This window comes from Pelmatolapia mariae, linkage group LG15 (genome assembly GCF_036321145.2).
Source record: "Pelmatolapia mariae isolate MD_Pm_ZW linkage group LG15, Pm_UMD_F_2, whole genome shotgun sequence".
NCBI classification, from domain to species: domain Eukaryota; kingdom Metazoa; phylum Chordata; class Actinopteri; order Cichliformes; family Cichlidae; genus Pelmatolapia; species Pelmatolapia mariae.
The window spans coordinates 18,741,851-18,761,640 of NC_086240.1; the positions used below are offsets into that span (position 1 = coordinate 18,741,851).

Sequence of the window (19,790 nt, forward strand, 5' to 3'; positions counted from 1 at the left end):
AACATTTTTAATGCATGCTCAATCATCCAGGTAAGGAAATCCCAAAAAAGTTGACTCTGTTCATCTGGATGTAGCGTTTTCTATTTTGTCACTCATTCATATGACTTCTTCAGTCTCAGCTGACTGCAGGTTTCCCCAACCTTATAAACAGTACATTTGCATAATGACTGACACTAGCACCATTGACTAACAATGGGCTGTGAGGTCAGTTTCATGATCATAAATATGCATATTGTCATGACCAGCCACAGAGAGTTGGGGAATGGCTCCAATCACAACACTGTAAGATGGTGAAAGATGTGTCCTTAGGCCCCCTCCTCGATGGCCTCCTTGACTTCTTGCTCAAACCAGCGTTCCTCCCTGTCCAGGATGTGTACATGCTCATCATTGAAAGAGTCCACTGGCCTATAGGTGTAAATAGACTGCGGATTCCTAGCCTGATCAGTTAGCTCTTCTGGGTTGTATCATTTGCAAACATTGTTTTCAGTTCCAAAAGAAAAACATTTGACCTGAGTTGGTTGGGTGTTTGGAAAGCCAGCCATATAGCCAACTGCTTTGACTGTGTGTTATTTGCTTACGCACTCATTGGCTTCGAGGAATGGCAGGCATTTATGGTCATGTTGTAAACAGATGGCAGCTATATATGTTGCATATTTGTATCACTACAGTATCTGCTGTGCAATAAATTATTTGTAATTATTCCTGGAGCGGTTGCTTACTCATGCTATCCATAAAAAAAACAAAAAAAAAAGAAAAACAAAAAAACAAAAAAGGTGATTATCCAACCATGCAAAGTGGACAACTGCAACAAACCCAGAGTTTTACTGTCTGTGAGTTACTTCCTAATTTCTCTGTGTAGGTTCTCAGTCATCCACATCATGGTAGTCTGAGGAGCTTGAAAAGAAGTTGTTGTACTTTGTGAAGTCCAGTCCCCTTCTTTTCTGCTTAATTTGCACCACTGAAGTAAAGTATCGACTGGGTTATATATTATTAGTTGGAGCAGATGAAGGGGTCAGTAGCAGAAGTGCTCTGCTCAAGAACTTCATTATACCACCTTCATTACTTTAGTGTACAATATGCTGAGATGGAGTATTTTTTCCAATAAAGTCATTTTAGCATAAACATACAGGAAACCTGGGGCCAGAACAGCAGTACTCCTTTTGTTTATTGGTCATGTAAAATATAATCAAGTGACTATAGTAAATATACACTGTATTATACCCTATGAAGGGTCTAAATAAGTGTGAAGAAGATCTATTCAGCTTCTAATTTGATTAATCTAAATTAACATAAACAACGTGTATTTTATGTATTGTTTTGTTGTGACAGTCCTGCAGGGACAGAGCCCTGGTCAATTTATTTTCATCAAACAGGCAAAATTAAACTGCTTTCATTAAATGGTCCCATCTACATCCCAGCTACATTAGTAAAAGTTACTGCAAAGTCTATTGATGCATACTCAATCATCTAGGTAAGAAAATCCCAGAAGGCTGATTTTATTCATGTCCAAATCCAAGTTTTTAAAGAAAAAAAAATGCATTTACCCTTCTTTTTAGGGGACCAAGACGAGATGATTTGGCATCTGGCGCCTGGTAGGACAGCCACAGTCCTGTTGCCACATGCATGATGAAGCACACAGAGTCTCCGTACTTGATCTCTGGCACGCCCATGCCATCAATGTCCCTCTTTGGGCCAGTATCTCCCTTTTCCTGTGGCAGGAACATACACAGATTAGCAAAGAGACAGAAATAAAATCACTCACACACACACACACACACATATATATATATATACACACGGGCATGCATATATAAGCCTGGAAATGTGACAAATGAAGATGTATTGTGATTAGATGGTAATCAGAGATGCCGGTTGCGGAGAATGCATTCATTGGCCTGCCAGGAGGTTGCTGCCGGCCTCATTAGCTCTGCTACATTTCTGGCACAGCAGAGATGGAGCGATGCCGCTGATTGCAGTCGACAGCAAGTAGCGAGAAACATATTAAAGCCAATGTTCAACATGGCGTAGCTTTGACCTTTCCAGATACAGGAAATAGCAGGCACAGGGGGTGTGGATAAGGGATGGAGAATAAGAAAGCTACTAAACAATCTATATTCTTCTAAAGAAACATGAGTTCTAAGTAAGAGCAATGTTTTGCTGCATTGCCAGGAGTACGATAGAAAAGACTTTGAAGTGATGTGAGTCAGAGGGATTTTTACACTGCATCCACTGGGGATAAAGGGATATCCATAGGAACAAATGGAGGTCTGTGAAGGTGACTCAGTGTGCACTTTATGTGGTTGTAGCCGTTTTAACAAAGGATAATAATTATTGATTGTTCACATATAAAAACAGTAAATCCCCCCCCCCCCCCCCCCCCTCAAAAAAACCCAAAAAACACTGTAGATATTTTTGCAAGTTTTATCTGGATCTCTTCAGGTAAGGGAGGTTCAGCACAAAAATACATATACATTTAGTCTTTTCTCCTGTTGGGTGTTTTTTTAAATCACAGATCAACAGAAAAAAACAAATATACAACCTGTAGCTTTATCACACTCCTGTGCTACCTTCTACTGCACAACTTATACAACAGTGTGTACCATATTCATGGGAATAAATAAAAGACTTTTTCCATTACTGTTTCAAGTAAACCGTGTGCTCTTCTCTCGTGGTTATATCCAGCATCAAGTCATTATTTTTGGACTACATGCTATCAAATGAGAGCCGCACAAACCCTCAGTGTTCAACAGAGTGAGAGTGGGAAAAAAATGGATGTGCAACTGCAGGAAAGAAATGACTAAAGGCAAATAAGAGAATACAAAGTAGGTATCTAAAAAAAACACTATCAGTGCATCATAATTATTTTTAATATTGCAGTGGTGAGGGTGAATTTCTTTTATATCCCTAATTGAAAACAGCTACAGTATATGCAAGCCAGTTGCAATTGCACATGGACAACATGACTGCCTGCTCCAATGTTTACAGTGTTGTCAACTCAGCAGCTATGAAAAGGTTATTTTACAGTGGAATGGCATGAGCTCATTAAGGGCTTAGAGACTCACTTTGGGAGTTGTTGATGAAGTAGTCAGGGTGAGATATTCTGAGTCCTCTTTTAATGAGGTTAGTTAACTAACAACATTTATTTACAGCAACCCCCCAGAACGGCTCCAGATCTTGTAACTGCCTTGCTCAAAGCGCACATAAGAGTTAGCTTTTAAACAGATAGTATACAGCGTTGTGAAAAAGTATTTGCCCCCTTCCTGATTTTGCATATTTGTGATACTTGAAGGTTTCCGATCATCAAGGAAATTTTAATATTAGACAAAGATAACCAGAGTAAATACAAACGGGAGTTTTTAAATTATGATTTTATTACTTAAGGTAGTTATTCAAACTTACGTGGCCCTATGTAAAAAAAAAAAAAATTCTTGTTCCCTAAACCTTGTGCACATCAAGATGTTTTTGTACAGTCGCTTTCTTATTTCTGAATCATAAGAATCACCTTAATAGAGGCAAGTGAGGCCTGCAGTTCATTAGATGTTATTTTGGGCTCTTGTGTAACCTCCTGGATGAGTCATTGATGAGCTCTTGGATTAATTTTGGTAGGCGGGCCACTCCTGGCAAGGTTGTTCTAAGTTTTATCCATTTGTGGATAATGCCTCTCTATCCATGGTTCGCTGGAGTCCCAAAGCCTTAGAAATGGCTTTGAAACCCCTTCTAAACTGATAGATGTCAGTGACTTTGTGGCAGGATGTGTTGCATTTTCAGATCTTTAACTCTACTTCGCTTTGTGAGTTCTGTTTAAGTGATTTCTTGAATCAACAGGTCTGATAGGGAAATTAAACTTTGCTTTCTACAAAACAAAATAAAAAAAGTAGTTAATCACATTTAATTTGAGATTTAACAAAGGGTGCAATTACTATTTCATACAGAGCCAGATATATTTTGATAGCTTTTTTTCACATTTAAGTGTGACAAAGACGCAAAAAAATACTAAATCAGGAAGGGAGAAAATACTTTTTCACAACACTGTAAATTATGTTTATACAGGCAAACAGAGCACTGACCTTGGAGGCCCTAAAGCAGAAAGCAGTGGCTGTGGTGTCAGACTTCACTCTGTCCTGCAGAACCAGTCCACGGTCTTCAGTCAGAGCAAGATAATGGCCAGTAGAGAGATGGCGTAGTCGGAAGGGCTGGCCCCACCGGATGTGGCTACCACTCCAGCTAAACACAGAGAACTGGTGTCACAAGCTTTGAGTGCAACATTGCCCTGAAATTTCTAGACTGGCTCATCTGTGATTGTTTTCATAGCATAAGGAGAGTCAGGCTTGGAAAATGCTTTTTCTCACATGCAGCACACGTCAGGGGATGGACTGTTTGCATTAGGTGAAGCTTGCTGAATATAGCCTCCAGGCTAGTAGTGAATTCACCCACCCACATGTGTTCATTCTCACATCCACCTCCATTGAGTAATCTCTAGAAAAAAAAACTTTCTCAGCATTTTCTATTTTTTCCCCACCATGGAACCAACGGGGGGTTGATTTGATTCTTTTGTTGCAATAACAGGTAACAGGTACTCTAAATTGAGACTGTCGACATAATTTAATATTTGAAAAGAAGTTTTTAAATTATTTTTGCCAGGTTTTCTTTATAGAAAAAAAAAAAAAAAACACTCCGCTATACTAACACAGACTCTGCAGGCACAATTTAGATCAAAGTGCTCTAGACAACTGAGTTATTTGTGTAAATTGCCCAAACTACTCTGCATGTTACACTGCAAATACAAAGCTGACTGCATTCTAGGAAATTAATATGGCACCAGTAATGTAGGATTTACCATATTTCCCTTCTTCCTATTTAAAAGAATGTTTAAATGCATGTAAAAAACAACCTTGAATTGCACTACCAACTAAAATGATTTCACATATCAACTTCAGAGCAGCTCCAGTTTCTCTCTACAGATGATGCAATTTGGGAAACATTGTTCACAATTCTCCCTTAAGTCAAAAGTAGAGACATGAGCCTTAATAGTCACACCTGTGGCACTTTGAAAGTGTACTGAGTCTGACAGGAATTCCCAGTGAGAGCTGGCAGCCGATGTAACTGGTGAGAAATTGCGTGGGTGGCCAGTTAAAGAAAGGAAAATGTGAGAGAAAGGGGGACGGTGATAGAAGAGAGGTAGTTCAAAGCGGGTGGTAAACAGAGCCTCGAATTCTGGAAACTCTGCCAGTTAATTGGTACTGACAGCTCGGAGAAGAGATAGATGAAGTTTATATACAACCTGGGAACCTATAGCCTCCCACAATTTCTTTGTATTTTGTTAAATAAAGGGAAATATATGCAGTCATTTATTGAAACCTAAGGAAACCTAAATAGGAATATAGTATATAATGCAAAAACAGAGTTTGCACTACACTGATGTCCTCTCCCCCCCCTCAAGATGATCCCACACTGCTTCAAAAATGTTAAGATCTAGGCTCAGGGGAGGCCAATCCATGTGTGTTTGTGCATCTTTAATCAAGGTATACTTTTCCTACACTGACAGTGTGTTTGGCATTACAGTCATGCTGAAAAGCTGCCAATCCAATGCTTTCCAGATGGTACTGTACATTTCTGCATTCATAATTCCATTAATTTTGACAAGATCCCCAAAACAATTGGCTGATATGCAAACTCTAAACCATGACAAAACCTCCGCTATGGCTACACATGGCTGTAGATACACAATTTGTACCTCTCTCCTGACCATAACTGATGACAAATTGAACTAAAAATGCAAAATTTGGAATAATCACCCCTTAAGACATTCTGTTACTGATTGTTATTCTGATTATTGTGTAATTTGGCAAAGTAATTTCTCCCCATTTCCATCATTAAGAATGGCTTTGTGACAGCTGCCTTTCCACTGAGACCATTTGTGAAGAACCGTTAGTGAACAGTAGAAGGATTAACTGAACGGCCGTATAGATTTTAAGTCCTGTGTCCCCTGTTTGTGTCCAGTTACTTAAGGACATAACTTTCAAATACTGTTTATTTACTGTAGGTAAATTTCTTAGACCGACCACTTCTCACCTTATCCAGTTTAGATAATAATATGTAATTTTTTTCATGTTATTTTATATCCCACTCAAATAAAACAATCCCTTTGTGTAATTTCTGAGAGAAACATATCATATTATTTATTTGATGTATGTTTTTGAGTCAGATGTTACCTGATCCTCAGTGGCTCCACTCTCCACAGTGAACGGGCCTTTGACGCTCCCTTGCCAGCCTCATAGTTGACTATCCTAAAAGCAGAAGACACAAATGTGGGCCTCAGTTAAGTAATTTAAGTGACAGAAACAACATGAACAGTCCAACATGGTATGCCTTAAAGCTAAAACACCCTCTGTGAACTGGATCCCAAGGGAAATCTGGCTCCAGATTAATTTGTTTTTGGAGACATTTTGATGTTCTCAAGAAAAATATCAGTGTCTCCATATATACGATTATTCCTGCTTAAACCTCACTGTGCAGGTCAGAAAACAAGAGATTCTTATATTTTATGATAGTGACTCAGGAGGGAGAAAAAACTGTTGGGTTGAAAGGCTATTTCAGTGCTTCTCAATAAATAACAGCCTTGTAACCCTTCACACAGGATCACAACAGAAAAAGAGTTTGCATTGAAAAAAAAGAGGTCTCAGGTGAATTTTCCTCAAAAGAACAAACAAAAAAGTGGATTGAAAAGTAAATTTTGAACTCCTCCTATAACTTTAACATATGTGGTAAGTGTAAACATTTGCAGTATTTCCTCACAGTTTAAGACATGTACAGAAGAAAAAAAAAAAACAAAGTGAGTTTTAAAGTGAAGCTTAAAAGTGACAACATTTTTTAGTTTATTATTTATCATCCTCAAAACTATTTTCCCAATGGTTAGTTTGAAAGATTTAATTAATTTAATTACTAACCTCTGCTCCTCTTCACTCTTGTCTGCTCCAGGGATGGTCAGGCTCTCATCATGCCCATGACAGAGACGCATCACATGTCCACCAATTAAAAAACCTAAAAGGCAAAAAAAGTTTAATTTATTCATGAAAAAGAAATCATTTATTCTAATATATGGCTGCTTTGTTTTTCAAACACCATCAGTACATTAAAAATGATGACAGGAAATAATACATTTTAAAATTTTTTAAAAGGTGGACTTTCTTTGAAACATTAACTTAAAATTGTGAGTTTAAATTAAACAGATTTTTCTATTTACACACACACACACACACACACACACACACACACACACACGTGTTTTCACATCCTTGTGGGGACATCTAATTGACATAATGCTTTCCTTAGCTGCTTACCCTAACATTAACCATCAAAAATGAATGCCTAAACCTAACCCTAACCTAATTGTAACCCTGACACTAAAAATCACATTTTGAGTCTCAGAAATGTCTTCAAACTTGTGGACACGGGGATTTTGTCCCCATAAGGGCCTGTTGGTCCCCACAAGTATAGTAAACTTCCAATTTTTGGTCCCCACAAAGATATGTTAACATGGTTGTTGGGGTTTTTAAGCTTACCTACTGCCATGTTACTTGATGAGCAGGTAGGCTGGACATTCCACAGGGTCTGCATAAAGGAGGCATCCACGTGAAAGTTGCCATTGGAAATAGAGAGATGCTGGAAAAGAGAAGCACAGTTACGCAGGGAACAGTTGACCTTGAGTTAACCAGCTGTGTTAGCAGCAGGAAAACAGGGACATACAACACAATTTAGTAACAGTGCACAGACGAGGAAGATGTCTGGAGTTGAAAAGAGATTAAAACATGTCGTCCTTCTCATGAGGAGGACATGTTTTAATCTCTTTTATCACTGCAGGCCAAAGGCACTGCTCCATGTAACATGCCCAGATAATGCAATAATTCATTTGAGAATAAGAAAGAAAGACAGAAAGACAGAAAGAAAGAAAGAAAGAATAAATACATTTGAAAAACACCTACTCCTGGTAGGTTGCATTCAGATGAAAGTGAAAAGTCGATATGAGTTTAGCTTTAGGCTATACCCAAGTAAGCATTGATGCAAGGATTTCTAACACATACAATACAGGCAAAAGGGTTTAGCAGCTGCCAATGCTCACACCCTAGAACACCATTAGGAAGTCCTTTAATTGTTCCAAAATATATTCTACAACACAAAAACAAGTCTTTACAAAATTCCCCTGAAAACATCATACTATCATACTATAATATGAGCACCAATTGAGTTTTCTTTCATTTGCCTGTATTTGTCCTAGCATGTCATTTAAAAATGTTGGCTATCTTAATCTGTAACAGTAGACATTATGGATTAGTAGAGGTCTATAAATGCCAAGTCAAAACATCTATGCACTGTCGCTCTCAAATACGATTTTTATTATCCTCACATTTATCCAACAGGCTTTAACTAACATATATCACCCTGACTTGATAAAAAGACATAAATGCCCCTGTCCTAAATGACAGCAATACACTCACTGTGATGTAATGAATGACAGTAATAATGCAGTGATTGCTTTTGCATTTCTGCTTTTGAATTTCTGAGGTGTCCCATTCTTCAATAGCTGAATTTCCGACAGGCTACTGCAGGTAAAGCTTTACAGTATCTTTGCCAGATTTGCTTTAATTGCATATTTTCCTCCCCGAAGGACTGGTATGGCCACTAGAAGAGAGTGCAAGTCACTTTCCCATGCCAGGCACGTCAATGTCCCTCACTTTTGCCATTTCTCGCTCTGCCTCTTCCTCTGTTTCTCCTCAAATCCCCCTCTCCTCTCTTTTCCATGCAAGTTAATTGAGGTCAGGTGTATAGCTCTGCATAGTGGAGACAGCATTAACTCAAAGCTCATCAGTCAGGCGGATGAGTTTCATAAAAAACATTATTAAAAAGGGCCTGCATGGGGGTGGAGGGGGCATGGGAGGGGTTTCACAGGTAATCAGATTTCTATTTCAGATAGCAAAGGAAGGTTTTTTGAGTTTCCCTCCTGAATTGCCTTGTCACTCCAAAGTTGGTGGGAGTAAAACCGGTATCGAGGTTATCCGAGTGCTACGAAACTTTCCAAAGTACCTTTTCAGGCAGACGGTGAACCAAAGCAGATAACTCCAGCTATGTGGGGCAAATAATCTTCAAAACAGAACCACTCTTCTTTGCATACGGCACATTTGGTCTTTCGAGTTTAGAGGAAGACAAATCACCTCAGATATAAAAAATAAATAAATACCTGGCAGTAAAATAAGAAAGCTTCCAAAACAACAGCAGAAAATATCTGAATTAAGTGAGATTTGACAAGCGAACCAGACAAAAGAAAGCGAGAGATTATACACAGAGTATCGGAAACACAAGCATGACTCTGATGTAATCTGACTGTTTGAAGAACAGTACACATTCACGAGAGAAATCTGGAGTAAAGATGAAGGAAGAGCATCTGATTTAATGAAAACTGCTACAATTAATCTGTCATCATGTTTAAAAGCTGCATCCTCATTTTTAGTGGGTGGATAAATGATGTCCTTAGTACTTTGGTGAACTACAGTGTTTTTATAAGAAAAGTTACCAGAAGAGTAAATTATGTTTTCTTTTCTAAAAGCTGGTAAATGTTGCTTTGAATTAGCAAGCTGCAAATAAAATATACGCCATGTGCTTGTATATTAATGCATCGTATTTATGGCTTCCTATGATGCTAAATAACTTCCATATCATCACAAGAAGAGGTAGTTTTGCCTAAATTATTGATAAGGTTGCATTTTGTTCTGTGCCTGTGGTTGAAGTCAGTCAAGCTACTCCTACAGTTTTACAGGTGGATAAAGTTTAACTGGATTGCAATGTCAGAATTCAATTTAAAAAAAATTAAAAATCATCTCTTATCCAAAACAATGAAACAGAGTCTTGGGGCTAAAACTATACAGCTTGTTTGCTTGTGACACTAGGATAAAACTAAGGAAATTTACATTTGGTGGATTATTTCTTTGTTGTAATAATGCTTCTTGGTAATGAATCCTATATGACTGGAAAGACTGTTTATTTCCCCTCAAATGGTCATCATTTGTGGCAGAGGGGTCATTTGGTTTATCATGCATACATTTATCTCAGTCACAGGTGTGCTTCTAATGTGTTCTGCTCTTGTGAAGATCTTTTAGATGTGACTTACTAGATATCTCTCCGTCGACACACTGACAAGAATCAGGTCGTCTCCAATGCGGACTTTCTCTCCCTCAGATCTCTGCTTGGATGCAGGGTGAATGGTCCACCAGCAGGACTCTCCTATTGACATAAATACACATAAAAATAATATTCAAATAAGTGGCAACAAGTGGAATATAAAGCTTGGGAAAATCTACTGAGCAGTGCAGACACATACATGCCCTTTAAAATCCCTCGTCTCTTTGGTTAGATCCTGTAGGAGCAGTGGAACTGTTTCCATATGATAAATGGCCTTATGCTATAGTTTAAATGTCGAATATAGCTGTACTGTGCACACGCACACACGCAAACACACACACGTGGAGTTTGAGTATTTCTCCCAATAATTCAATCTCAAAGTTAAATCAACCTGAAATGATCACTCCCAAAGGCTGAATTCACCTGAAAGCAGTAAAATCTCTGAAGTGCCTAATAGTCATACCATACCTATTGAATCTTCTTGCAGTCCGACATCAAATGACAGCTTGTCTGTCAGAGACCTTGATGTCTTCAAACAGGTCAAGTACTGGTGAGTGAAAAATGAACTAATGTTAGGTCAAATGAAACACTAAGACTAGCCATAAGAGGAATTCAGCTCATGTTAAAATGTCTCATTAGAATACAGGGGTGAATTTAGTGCTAAATAATTAGTATATTAATCAATTAGTAAGGAATTTATTAATTGATTTTCTGTTTGAAGTTATGATTAAATGCTACTGTGCAAAAGTCTCGAGCCAGGTCTTATTTCTTTCTCTCTTTTTTAATATAAAAATGAGAAAATGGGTGCAAACATACTTGGAGATAAATGATATAAAACCAAAACAGAATTTGTCCAATTCTAATAAGCTTGAAAGTCAGTACTTGGTATGGGTACCTTTATACTTCAACTTATCCTAAACTCTCTTAGGCAAGCTTTCGTGCCTTTTCTTCAAGTAGTCTTCAGAAATTCTTCTCTTTGGATGTTGGCTGTCATTTGTTCTGTTCTCCATTAAGATCCCACACTGCTTCAATTATGTTGAGGTCTGAGCTCTGGGGAAGCCATCCATGACTGATAGTGTTCATTTTGCATTTTTCAGTTAATGCATGCTTTTCCTCCGCTGGCAATGTGTTTGGGATGTTTGTCATGTTGAAAAATGAAGCAGTTGCCAGTAAAATGTTTTCCAGTTGGCACTGGATGGTCGAGCAAAATCTGATGGTGCTCTCTTTGTTCTTAATTTGATCAAATTTGACAAGAACACCCCACAGGATGAAATGTAACCCCAAACTATGGTAGAGACTCCATCATGTTCTACAAATGGTTGTAGACACTCACTGCTGTACTTCTTTTCTGACCTCTTCCAATACATATTAAAACAATACTGTAAAATCCAGATTCATTGCTCCAAGTGTCGGTGAACAGTATGTGGATTAACTGACAGGTCAGAGCCATATCTCAGGTCTTGTGTCAGCTCTTTGTTGGATTTTTAAAAGGACATGACTTTCAGATACATGCAGATCCTGTTCATCTGCTGTAGATTTCTCTTTTGTTTACTCCTGACAAGTTCATCTTCCACTTATCCATATTCCTTAAACTTTTTAAGGACTACATACCATGCAAAAGTATGCTGACTTCTAAGGCAACACCTCTCTTGGTGACCTTCTTAGTGCAAAAAATACCATTTAATTTCTGCCAAACTGTGTTACTGTTGTTTTTTTGTTTAGTTTTTTTTGGGTTTTTTTTTTTTGGTAGATTCAGCTAAAAAAGGTACGTATGTAAAGATATAATTTAAAATTGATTCTTTACCAGTGTTGGTCAAGTTACTTGAAAAAAAGTAATCAGTAACTAATTACTGATTACTTCCCCCCAAAAAGTAATCCCGTTACTTTACTGATTACTTATTTTTAAAAGTAATTAGTTACTTAGTTACTTTTTAACAACACGATTTACAACCTGAATAGGTGATAAAGCAATAGATCTTTCAGCCCAATTCTACTTTTTCTGCATAATCCATCATATAAAATGTAATCAAATGGAAAAGTCTCTTTTTAAAACTTGTTTTATTAGTTTTAATCTTTTAACTTTATGCATCAAGCAAAAATTAAATTATATGCAACATTCTCTGACTGGAAGAAATTTGTTTAACATTTAAACCTATTTTCTGCACATTCCAGCACATAGAATAAAATATTTTTTGGTGTTTACACTAAGTCTTTCAAATAAATGCAAGTGAAACACAGCAGAAAAGAAATAAAATCAAAGACTCAGTGGTCCTGTTGCTCTATTTTCACCTGTATAGCAGGCGGATGTTTGCCCTGGTGCAGGTGTGCCGCAGTGGTCAGTGGAAGAATCCGCGAGTTTGTCTGTGAATTTCCCATTCCCTGGTAGCATACTCGGTGCTTGCTCGGACGTTTAGGGGTTTTCTTCCCACGCAGTGATCAGTGGACGCTAATGTTTTTGTCACTTTTTACGGACTCAAACTCAAAGTAAGGTCAGTACTTCCACGCTTTAAACGCTGCACGCTCATACTCTCTCCCGCACTCGATATATTATCCATTGTTGATCTGCACACAGCTGTTGCCACGAATGTCGCACTCGCTTACGTCATTGTCATGAGACACTCGCAAAAAAAAAAATCACGGTTTTAGTAATGCAGTAACGTAGCGTGCTTACGGGAAAGTAACAGTCTAATTACCTTTTTTGCAATAGTAATCCCTTACTTTACTCGTTACTTGAAAAGAGTAATTGGAATAATAACGCGTTACTTGTAACGCATTACTGCCCATCTCTGTTCTTTACCAAGTTGTCAAGTTGCAGAGCAACACTGGTTCATCACTTGATTTAGGTGGCTTTTTTTTTTATGTTGAAATCATACTGTAGGTCATTCTTCTGAAAGCATAAGGTTCAAGGACTGGACTGAAAATGGGTGACAAAGCAGCCAAAGTCCAAAGAATATATTTGAAAGATCTTCAGAAAGCTTTAAGAACTATTGTTCAAGACCACTATAAAAAAAAAAGACAAAGTCTTTCTTTTTGGAAATGAAATAAAAAGAAGCAAGTGGTGGCTCAAGACTTTTACAAAGAATGGTGTGAATTGCAGATTTGTTTTTCCAACTTCAGTTCAATCAAAAGCAACTGAAGACTTCACAATCATATCATGGTTCTAATATTTTTAAACACCAGGGCTTTTTCATTAAAGATTTTTTTAGGCAGATCTAAAAGACATTGTCTAACATAATAATACATTTACTTTTTAATATTAATTGGAGTCTTATTTACTCATTTTTTGGTTTCTTTTTCATCAAATGGGAACAAATAATATGAAAAAGCAACTGTCATCAATAATGTAACAGACTTTGCTTTTCCCACACGGAAGACCAATTATGTTAACCCATAACGCATACTTGATAAATAGACCCCATGATGAGCTAGGAAAATCCTTGTCCCTTTTAACTTTCTGTCATTCTTGCACATTAATACTCACCATGCCACTGAAGGAGTGGCGTAGGAGGATGGCGTGACCGTAGAGCAGGGTCCGGTGTCCACCCCCCTGACCCGCCTGCCAGGAAATAAACAGGCAATAGATTATTATCATACCCTAACATTCCTGACCTCTGAACCCTGACAGGTTAGTATCTCCCACTTTACTTCTGTATCAGTTATTAAAGTGCGAGTGGCTTTACGCTCTGTGCGAGCAAAGCATGGGACGTCCTGGATCAAATATCCTTTACTGAGGATCACCATTCCAAGTGCAAGCGGGAAAGAGAAAAAGAGGAACACACAAAAAACTCCATTCACAGTCAAACAAACACATAGATAGTATCACACTCAGTAGACAACTTGCTCATTCTTGTGACAAACAAGAATAACTGTGAGGTTTGGTAGCAAAACACCTGAGGAAATGTGAGGAAACAGATGAGCAAAAAAAAAGTAAAAAAAAGAGTGGATCCTTTATCATCATGGTGAATAAAGAAATTGCGTCTTACCTTTTTAATCAACCTCTAGCAGCGGAATAAAAACAAAAAAGAAGAAGACAATAAGCAGCAAAAACTAAACCAGGTCTGCACAAGCAAGGTTCTGGCATTCATGGAGTCAGCTCACATTTAAATGAATTACTGAAATCAAACTCAAAGATTCATACGTACACGCACGAGAAGGTTCTTGTTAATTTCTAAAGGTCCTGCTTTAATGTAATTAGCAAATTTGGCCTTAACTGCAAAATATTAAAACAGTTTAGCTCACATGTGTATTGAAAGTCCTATTATCAGAGCTGTAAAGAGACACTTTCTTCTCACCTACAGTACATTTAGAGTATCCACTCTGATTTAACATTTCTTTAAAGTTTAAACAATAATTAGGCATCTAAGAAAACGATGAACAACTAATATTCTTAACTATGGTGCCCTGCATCCACTTAAGCAATGCATAGAAGCTCTCCTCTCGTCTAGTTGTCAACATTAATTTGTATTTAATGGTAGGTTTACATTCAAATTAACTTAAAGGGAACTCCCAATGGTCCCCTGAATACGACCCTTAGCTAATTCTCATTTGGCTTCAAAGTCTCACCCAGATGGCTTGTATAAGTGAGACGAAAAAGGAAATGGAAGGTTCGATCAAAAGAAAAAAAAAGGGAAGAGTATCCAGCAACAGCTGGGAGCGCGGGAGGGGGGGTACCGGGAGAGGGCCAGCCTGTATTTCAGGCCTGCTGTCATGCTGACACATCACTGCCAGGAACTGTGACCTTTGGTGTGGTGCCCCTCCTGTGTATAAGCACTGTATCATGAATAGCTAGTACTGTTTTATGAAATTTGCTAGACAGTATTTTGTCTCGCTTACTTTGTCTCGTATTTTGTTGCAAAAGGATAAAGGGTGTGTGTGCTGTATACTTATGGATAATTGTGGTGATTTGAAGTATTTTTCTTCTAGTCAGAGATAGAAGTAAAGAGGTAAAAACTGACAATGAATTGTTCATACTACCATTTATTGTCTCTGAATCTAAAGACTGCCATGCTGTTGCAGTGAGCAACATATTTCATGATTTCGAACTAATGTGGACTCCATGAATTTTTTTTTTTTAAATAACTCTATGGAGTAACGCCAACAGTTACTTTCACATCTGCAGAAATCACTTCCTGTAAAGTAAAGGTAGTGTAATTTAATCGTTTTGGTGTTTTATAGAATTGATGACTAAAACAAGTTTAATAAATCTTTGGTAAACATTTTTCTTCTCACTCCAATCTAATTTCTGAAAATGGTACAGAATAAAAGTCTAATTCATTCACACAAAATCGCCCGCACTTCTTATAACTATATATAATATAAAAGAAAAGCAGGCCCCCTTAATTCTAAAGTTTTACTCATCAGGGCATTAAAAAACAAGACAAAACAAAAAACAAACAAACAAAAACATCTGAGCCATACCGGTTTCGGGTATGAAGCCAAAATGCTAAAGTAATAGGTGAAAAGCATATCCCATGGTTCAGTATCTTGTAGTAATCAATTTATATATGAGTTTCAGTGTCCTACGTTGTTGTGGACGGACTTTGGCCCGCTTTTCTTTACAATGTTGCTTCAGGTCATTGAGGTTTGTGGGAATTTGTTTATTTGTAGTTTTCTTAACATCAGCATTTCAGTGGGTTTGAGGTCTGGACTTTGCTGCCGTCTTCCTGTGTCATGGCCCAATTATAGCCAACCTTTAGCTCTCAAACAGATATTCTCATATTTTACTCTACCAAACCTTTGGTAAACAGAGGACTTCATGGTTGACTTTCTTACTGCAAGGTGCCCAGGTCCTGTGACTGCAAAACAAGCCGAGATCATCACCGCTCCACCACCACCATGCCTGACAGTTGGTATGAGGTGTTTTTGCTGTGCATTATGACCGAAAGGACAAGCCAAAGGACAATGTCCCAGACGCCTAGTGGTTTGCAACTTTGCAAACCTAAAGGGTGCTGTCATGTTTTCTTTTCTCCTGGCAACCCCTCTAAACACGCCATACTTGTTCAGTCTTTTTCTAATTGCCACATCATCAACTTTAACATGCTAACTGAGACCTGTAGAGTTTGCACAGTTTGACCTTGGGTTGACTTTGCGGAAATGTCCTTTCCTGGTTATAAGCATATGTTAAAATCCAGACCAGCAAACTATCAGAACTTCTTCTTTTACAGAGCTGGTCAAACTTGCTGAAGAACAGTTAATATGCTGCATTTGATTAGCAGTACCTGGCTGTTACTGCTTCCATAGGAATTAAAAGGGTAAGTAAGTATGAACTAAGTTCTTTTTGTTTTGTTTTGTGTTTTTTTAAGAACAGGTTTGCATTAAATCCTGTAAAATCTGCCTTTCTGACCAATGACCAGCTTCTGCAACACATACTACAAGGATTTCATTTTCTACCATGCTTACTTTTTTGCTGGACGCTCATCAGTTATTGACCAACTATACCTAACCTAATACCTAGAGTAACTAAGACAATACCCACAAATATATTCTTGATTGCATTTAAAAATGTGATGTGTATGTACAATTGCCAATACTCATTAACAATTACAAGAATTAATCATTGTCCATTTTTTTTTCCCAAAGCTTGCTGTAAAGCTTCTGAAGGTTTTATAGCAAACTGTGACTAATGGATCTTCCTGAATGTACAGTTAATATCTTATCTCATATGGAATTGCCTGAGGATGGGAAAAAGCAAAGTAATCAATTTTCCAAGGAGGAGGGAAAAAAAAGATTCAGCCCAGTCTAATTTGCTAAGTACCACCTGATACATTGACTTTCATGTACATATTTAATGTGCTGTCCTTCGAATCACTGGATAACATACAGCTTAATTTGCTTTGCATTAACTTAATAAAATCACATTAAAATATCATATGCATTGTGATATGCAGTGTTTGACAGGTAGTTAATAATAATAATAATAATAAGAATAATAACAACAACAACAACAACAACAACAACAACAACAAAAAATACTGGATGAATGTTTTCATTATTAATCTGATCCCAAACATTACAAGTGCACTGAATAATCCTCAACAGCTGTGCATGTGAAGACTCTGAAATCAAAACTGATTTCAGGACATTTCCTCTTGTCAGTACTCTTAAAATCAATTGATGTTAGAGACCAAACCCAGAGAAAACAGAAGCACACCGAGACCACAAAGCGAGTTTCCTGCCAAAATGTGGGTTTTCTAAATTAAACAAATTAATGACCAAGGATACCACTTGTAAGCTAAATTTATGATATGTAGCAGAGATATTTCAAGTTGTAAATCAAGGCTTGAATTTAGTCCATGAAAAAACAAACGGGGATAATAAACGCTTGAGCAAATGATTAGCAGACTTAAGTGCTTACACACAAGGTATACAGGCACAGACATTTTAATCATGAGCGCAGTTTGACAGTACCAATGGATGTCTATTTCTAGACTACCATAAGAGCTCTGTGACAAGTTAATCAATTGTCTCTACACTAGTCTGACCACTGATGAGGAAAAAGCCTAATTTACGATCTTGAGGATGTCAATCCCCTCCCCCCAAAAAGTGTCCTTTTAATTCTATTAATTGAAAATTCAGTGAGGTGGTAACTTTAAATGTACCACCAGTAGCATAATAATGGTGGTATAAAATATACTACCTGTCTTCTAGTTACATACATGACAAATAAAGCTTTCAAGACAGTCAAGAAATAGACATTGCTTTAAGTGAAAGCACTTAAAGTTTCAACCATTTAACTGCCAGTAAGTACGTCTGTCATGCACGCTGACAACATGATGGATGAACAAACTGATGGACCTACCCATTTTTCATGGTCAGCGCTCTAGTAACACACAAATACAAATAAAAAGAATGTGTTATCGGGATGTATGGCAGTCAATTACACAAAGTTGAGAGCAAAAATTGGGAGAATTATAGTGGTGTGAGGAGGTACAGCGATTTATTAGCCTTGCTACCAGAGAGTTTGTATTCTAGCCAACATCATGTTGTCTTGCCAAACAAGGCCAGCCAACAATGTTGCACTGTTGAGCACAAAACAAATCTGCTACCCAGGCTAATAACAATGCAGTGCTGATTTTCCAGTGAGGGGAACCAAGTGGTTTACAAACTAAGGCACTTAAGGAAGCATCTGTGTCAGAGTCCTATGCTGTGCAGAGCAACTGAGCACTTGGGCTATTTTGCATTAGTATTGTAAGCTTTTGTACTCAGCTTGTCTTACAAATAACTGTGATGCCCTGTAGTGGTCGGGTTCCTGTAATTGCCACAGTTGTACTGCACAATGATTCATGCTACCATCGCTTTGTCATCTCTATTCCTACAGTACCAGTGGTCTATCCAAAGTTTTAACTCTTAATAATAACTGAATGTGTCACCTGAGGAATGCTTTCTAACTAAGAACAGACCATGTGTACTGAGTAGGAACAGTGACTAAAAAACATACAAACAATTATACAAGCACAACATTTTTTTGTATGTGGGTGTTTGTCCAAATTTAAATACTAGAGCACTGTTTTCTCTTTGTTTTTCCCAGAAGAAATTTAGAGTAAACAAGGGTGTATCAAGCGCTACCCATCGCCTGACCTCGCTTTATTAAATCTATAATGTGTGCTAGAAGTGCTGGGTGATGAGAATAAATGAAACATGAAATGGCTCTCTTAGAGCACAGCAGCATGAGTGAATATGGACATCTGACTGGTTTACAAACCACATCCAGCCCACTGGAGGGCTTCTGTGCTATCGATGACACCCCCATGGCACTACAGAGAATCTGCCATATCCAATATTACTTACCTGCTCTAATAAACATGTCATGTAAGCTGGTGCAGCGACGGGAGGGAGAGGCTCACATTGTCGTGTAAATCAAGAGAGGATGTGGTGGATGCAGCAGTGCACTCACAGATAATTTCCCCCCTTTCTTTCACCCTCAGTGACCTTTATTTATTGCTTTTCGCACATCAGGAATGTATTACAGAGAATGAAGGGAGACAGGTTCTGCTTAGAATTCAATTACAGTTCTCAGTGTTAAAATAGTTCAGAGCATTGCTAAGTCTGGTCTGGTCTAAATGCTACTGGGATTTGATTCAAGCTACTTATCGATTTTTACCACTGTAACTTTAAAAAGTTAAAAATCTGCTCCACCAAAGTTTCAAATATAGACACAGTTACTCATGAATTGTCATTAACAAATAAACCTTTCTCAGTTTAGACTGACATTTCAGGCAACTGTGTTTGATGTCATGGTTAAAGCAAGCTTATTTCCCCCCATTCATACCACTCTGTTCTAAATTATGTTCTCACAGTTTTACACTTTAAACCTTTCCCATAAGGAACTAAAAGCTGACCAGCTGAAAGAAAAAAAAGCTTCAATCAAAGCAAGCAAAAATATATATATACATACACATTTTAATTCGAACCCCTCAGACACAACCAGACAACAAAAAAGATGTAATGACCCAAATGGGACAGTTACTTGCATCATGTTCCTTTGTGTGCTGATGTTAATTATCACAGCTACTGTGACTATAATGACTATAGCTAAATACTAACTGTATAAAGCATACGCAGCCATAAAACAAATATCCAGGTAGCTTTCACAAACATGGAGTTCTGTTAGTTTAGTT

The 19,790-nt window shown here is 37.7% G+C and overlaps 1 protein-coding gene across 1 annotated transcript in view; it reads right to left on the reverse strand.

The window, feature by feature from the left end:
• Positions 1–19,790, reverse strand: part of ryr3 (ryanodine receptor 3) — a 115,390-nt gene that overhangs the window by 72,122 nt on the left and 23,478 nt on the right. The window contains exons 4-13 of the mRNA XM_063495500.1: positions 17,972–17,992; positions 14,157–14,171; positions 13,655–13,729; positions 10,642–10,720; positions 10,163–10,275; positions 7,563–7,662; positions 6,948–7,041; positions 6,213–6,287; positions 4,068–4,224; positions 1,545–1,709 (exon numbers count right to left, since the gene is read on the reverse strand). Of these exons, the coding sequence (XP_063351570.1) occupies positions 1,545–1,709; positions 4,068–4,224; positions 6,213–6,287; positions 6,948–7,041; positions 7,563–7,662; positions 10,163–10,275; positions 10,642–10,720; positions 13,655–13,729; positions 14,157–14,171; positions 17,972–17,992 (894 nt within the window). The remainder of the gene's footprint in view (positions 1–1,544; positions 1,710–4,067; positions 4,225–6,212; positions 6,288–6,947; positions 7,042–7,562; positions 7,663–10,162; positions 10,276–10,641; positions 10,721–13,654; positions 13,730–14,156; positions 14,172–17,971; positions 17,993–19,790) is intronic.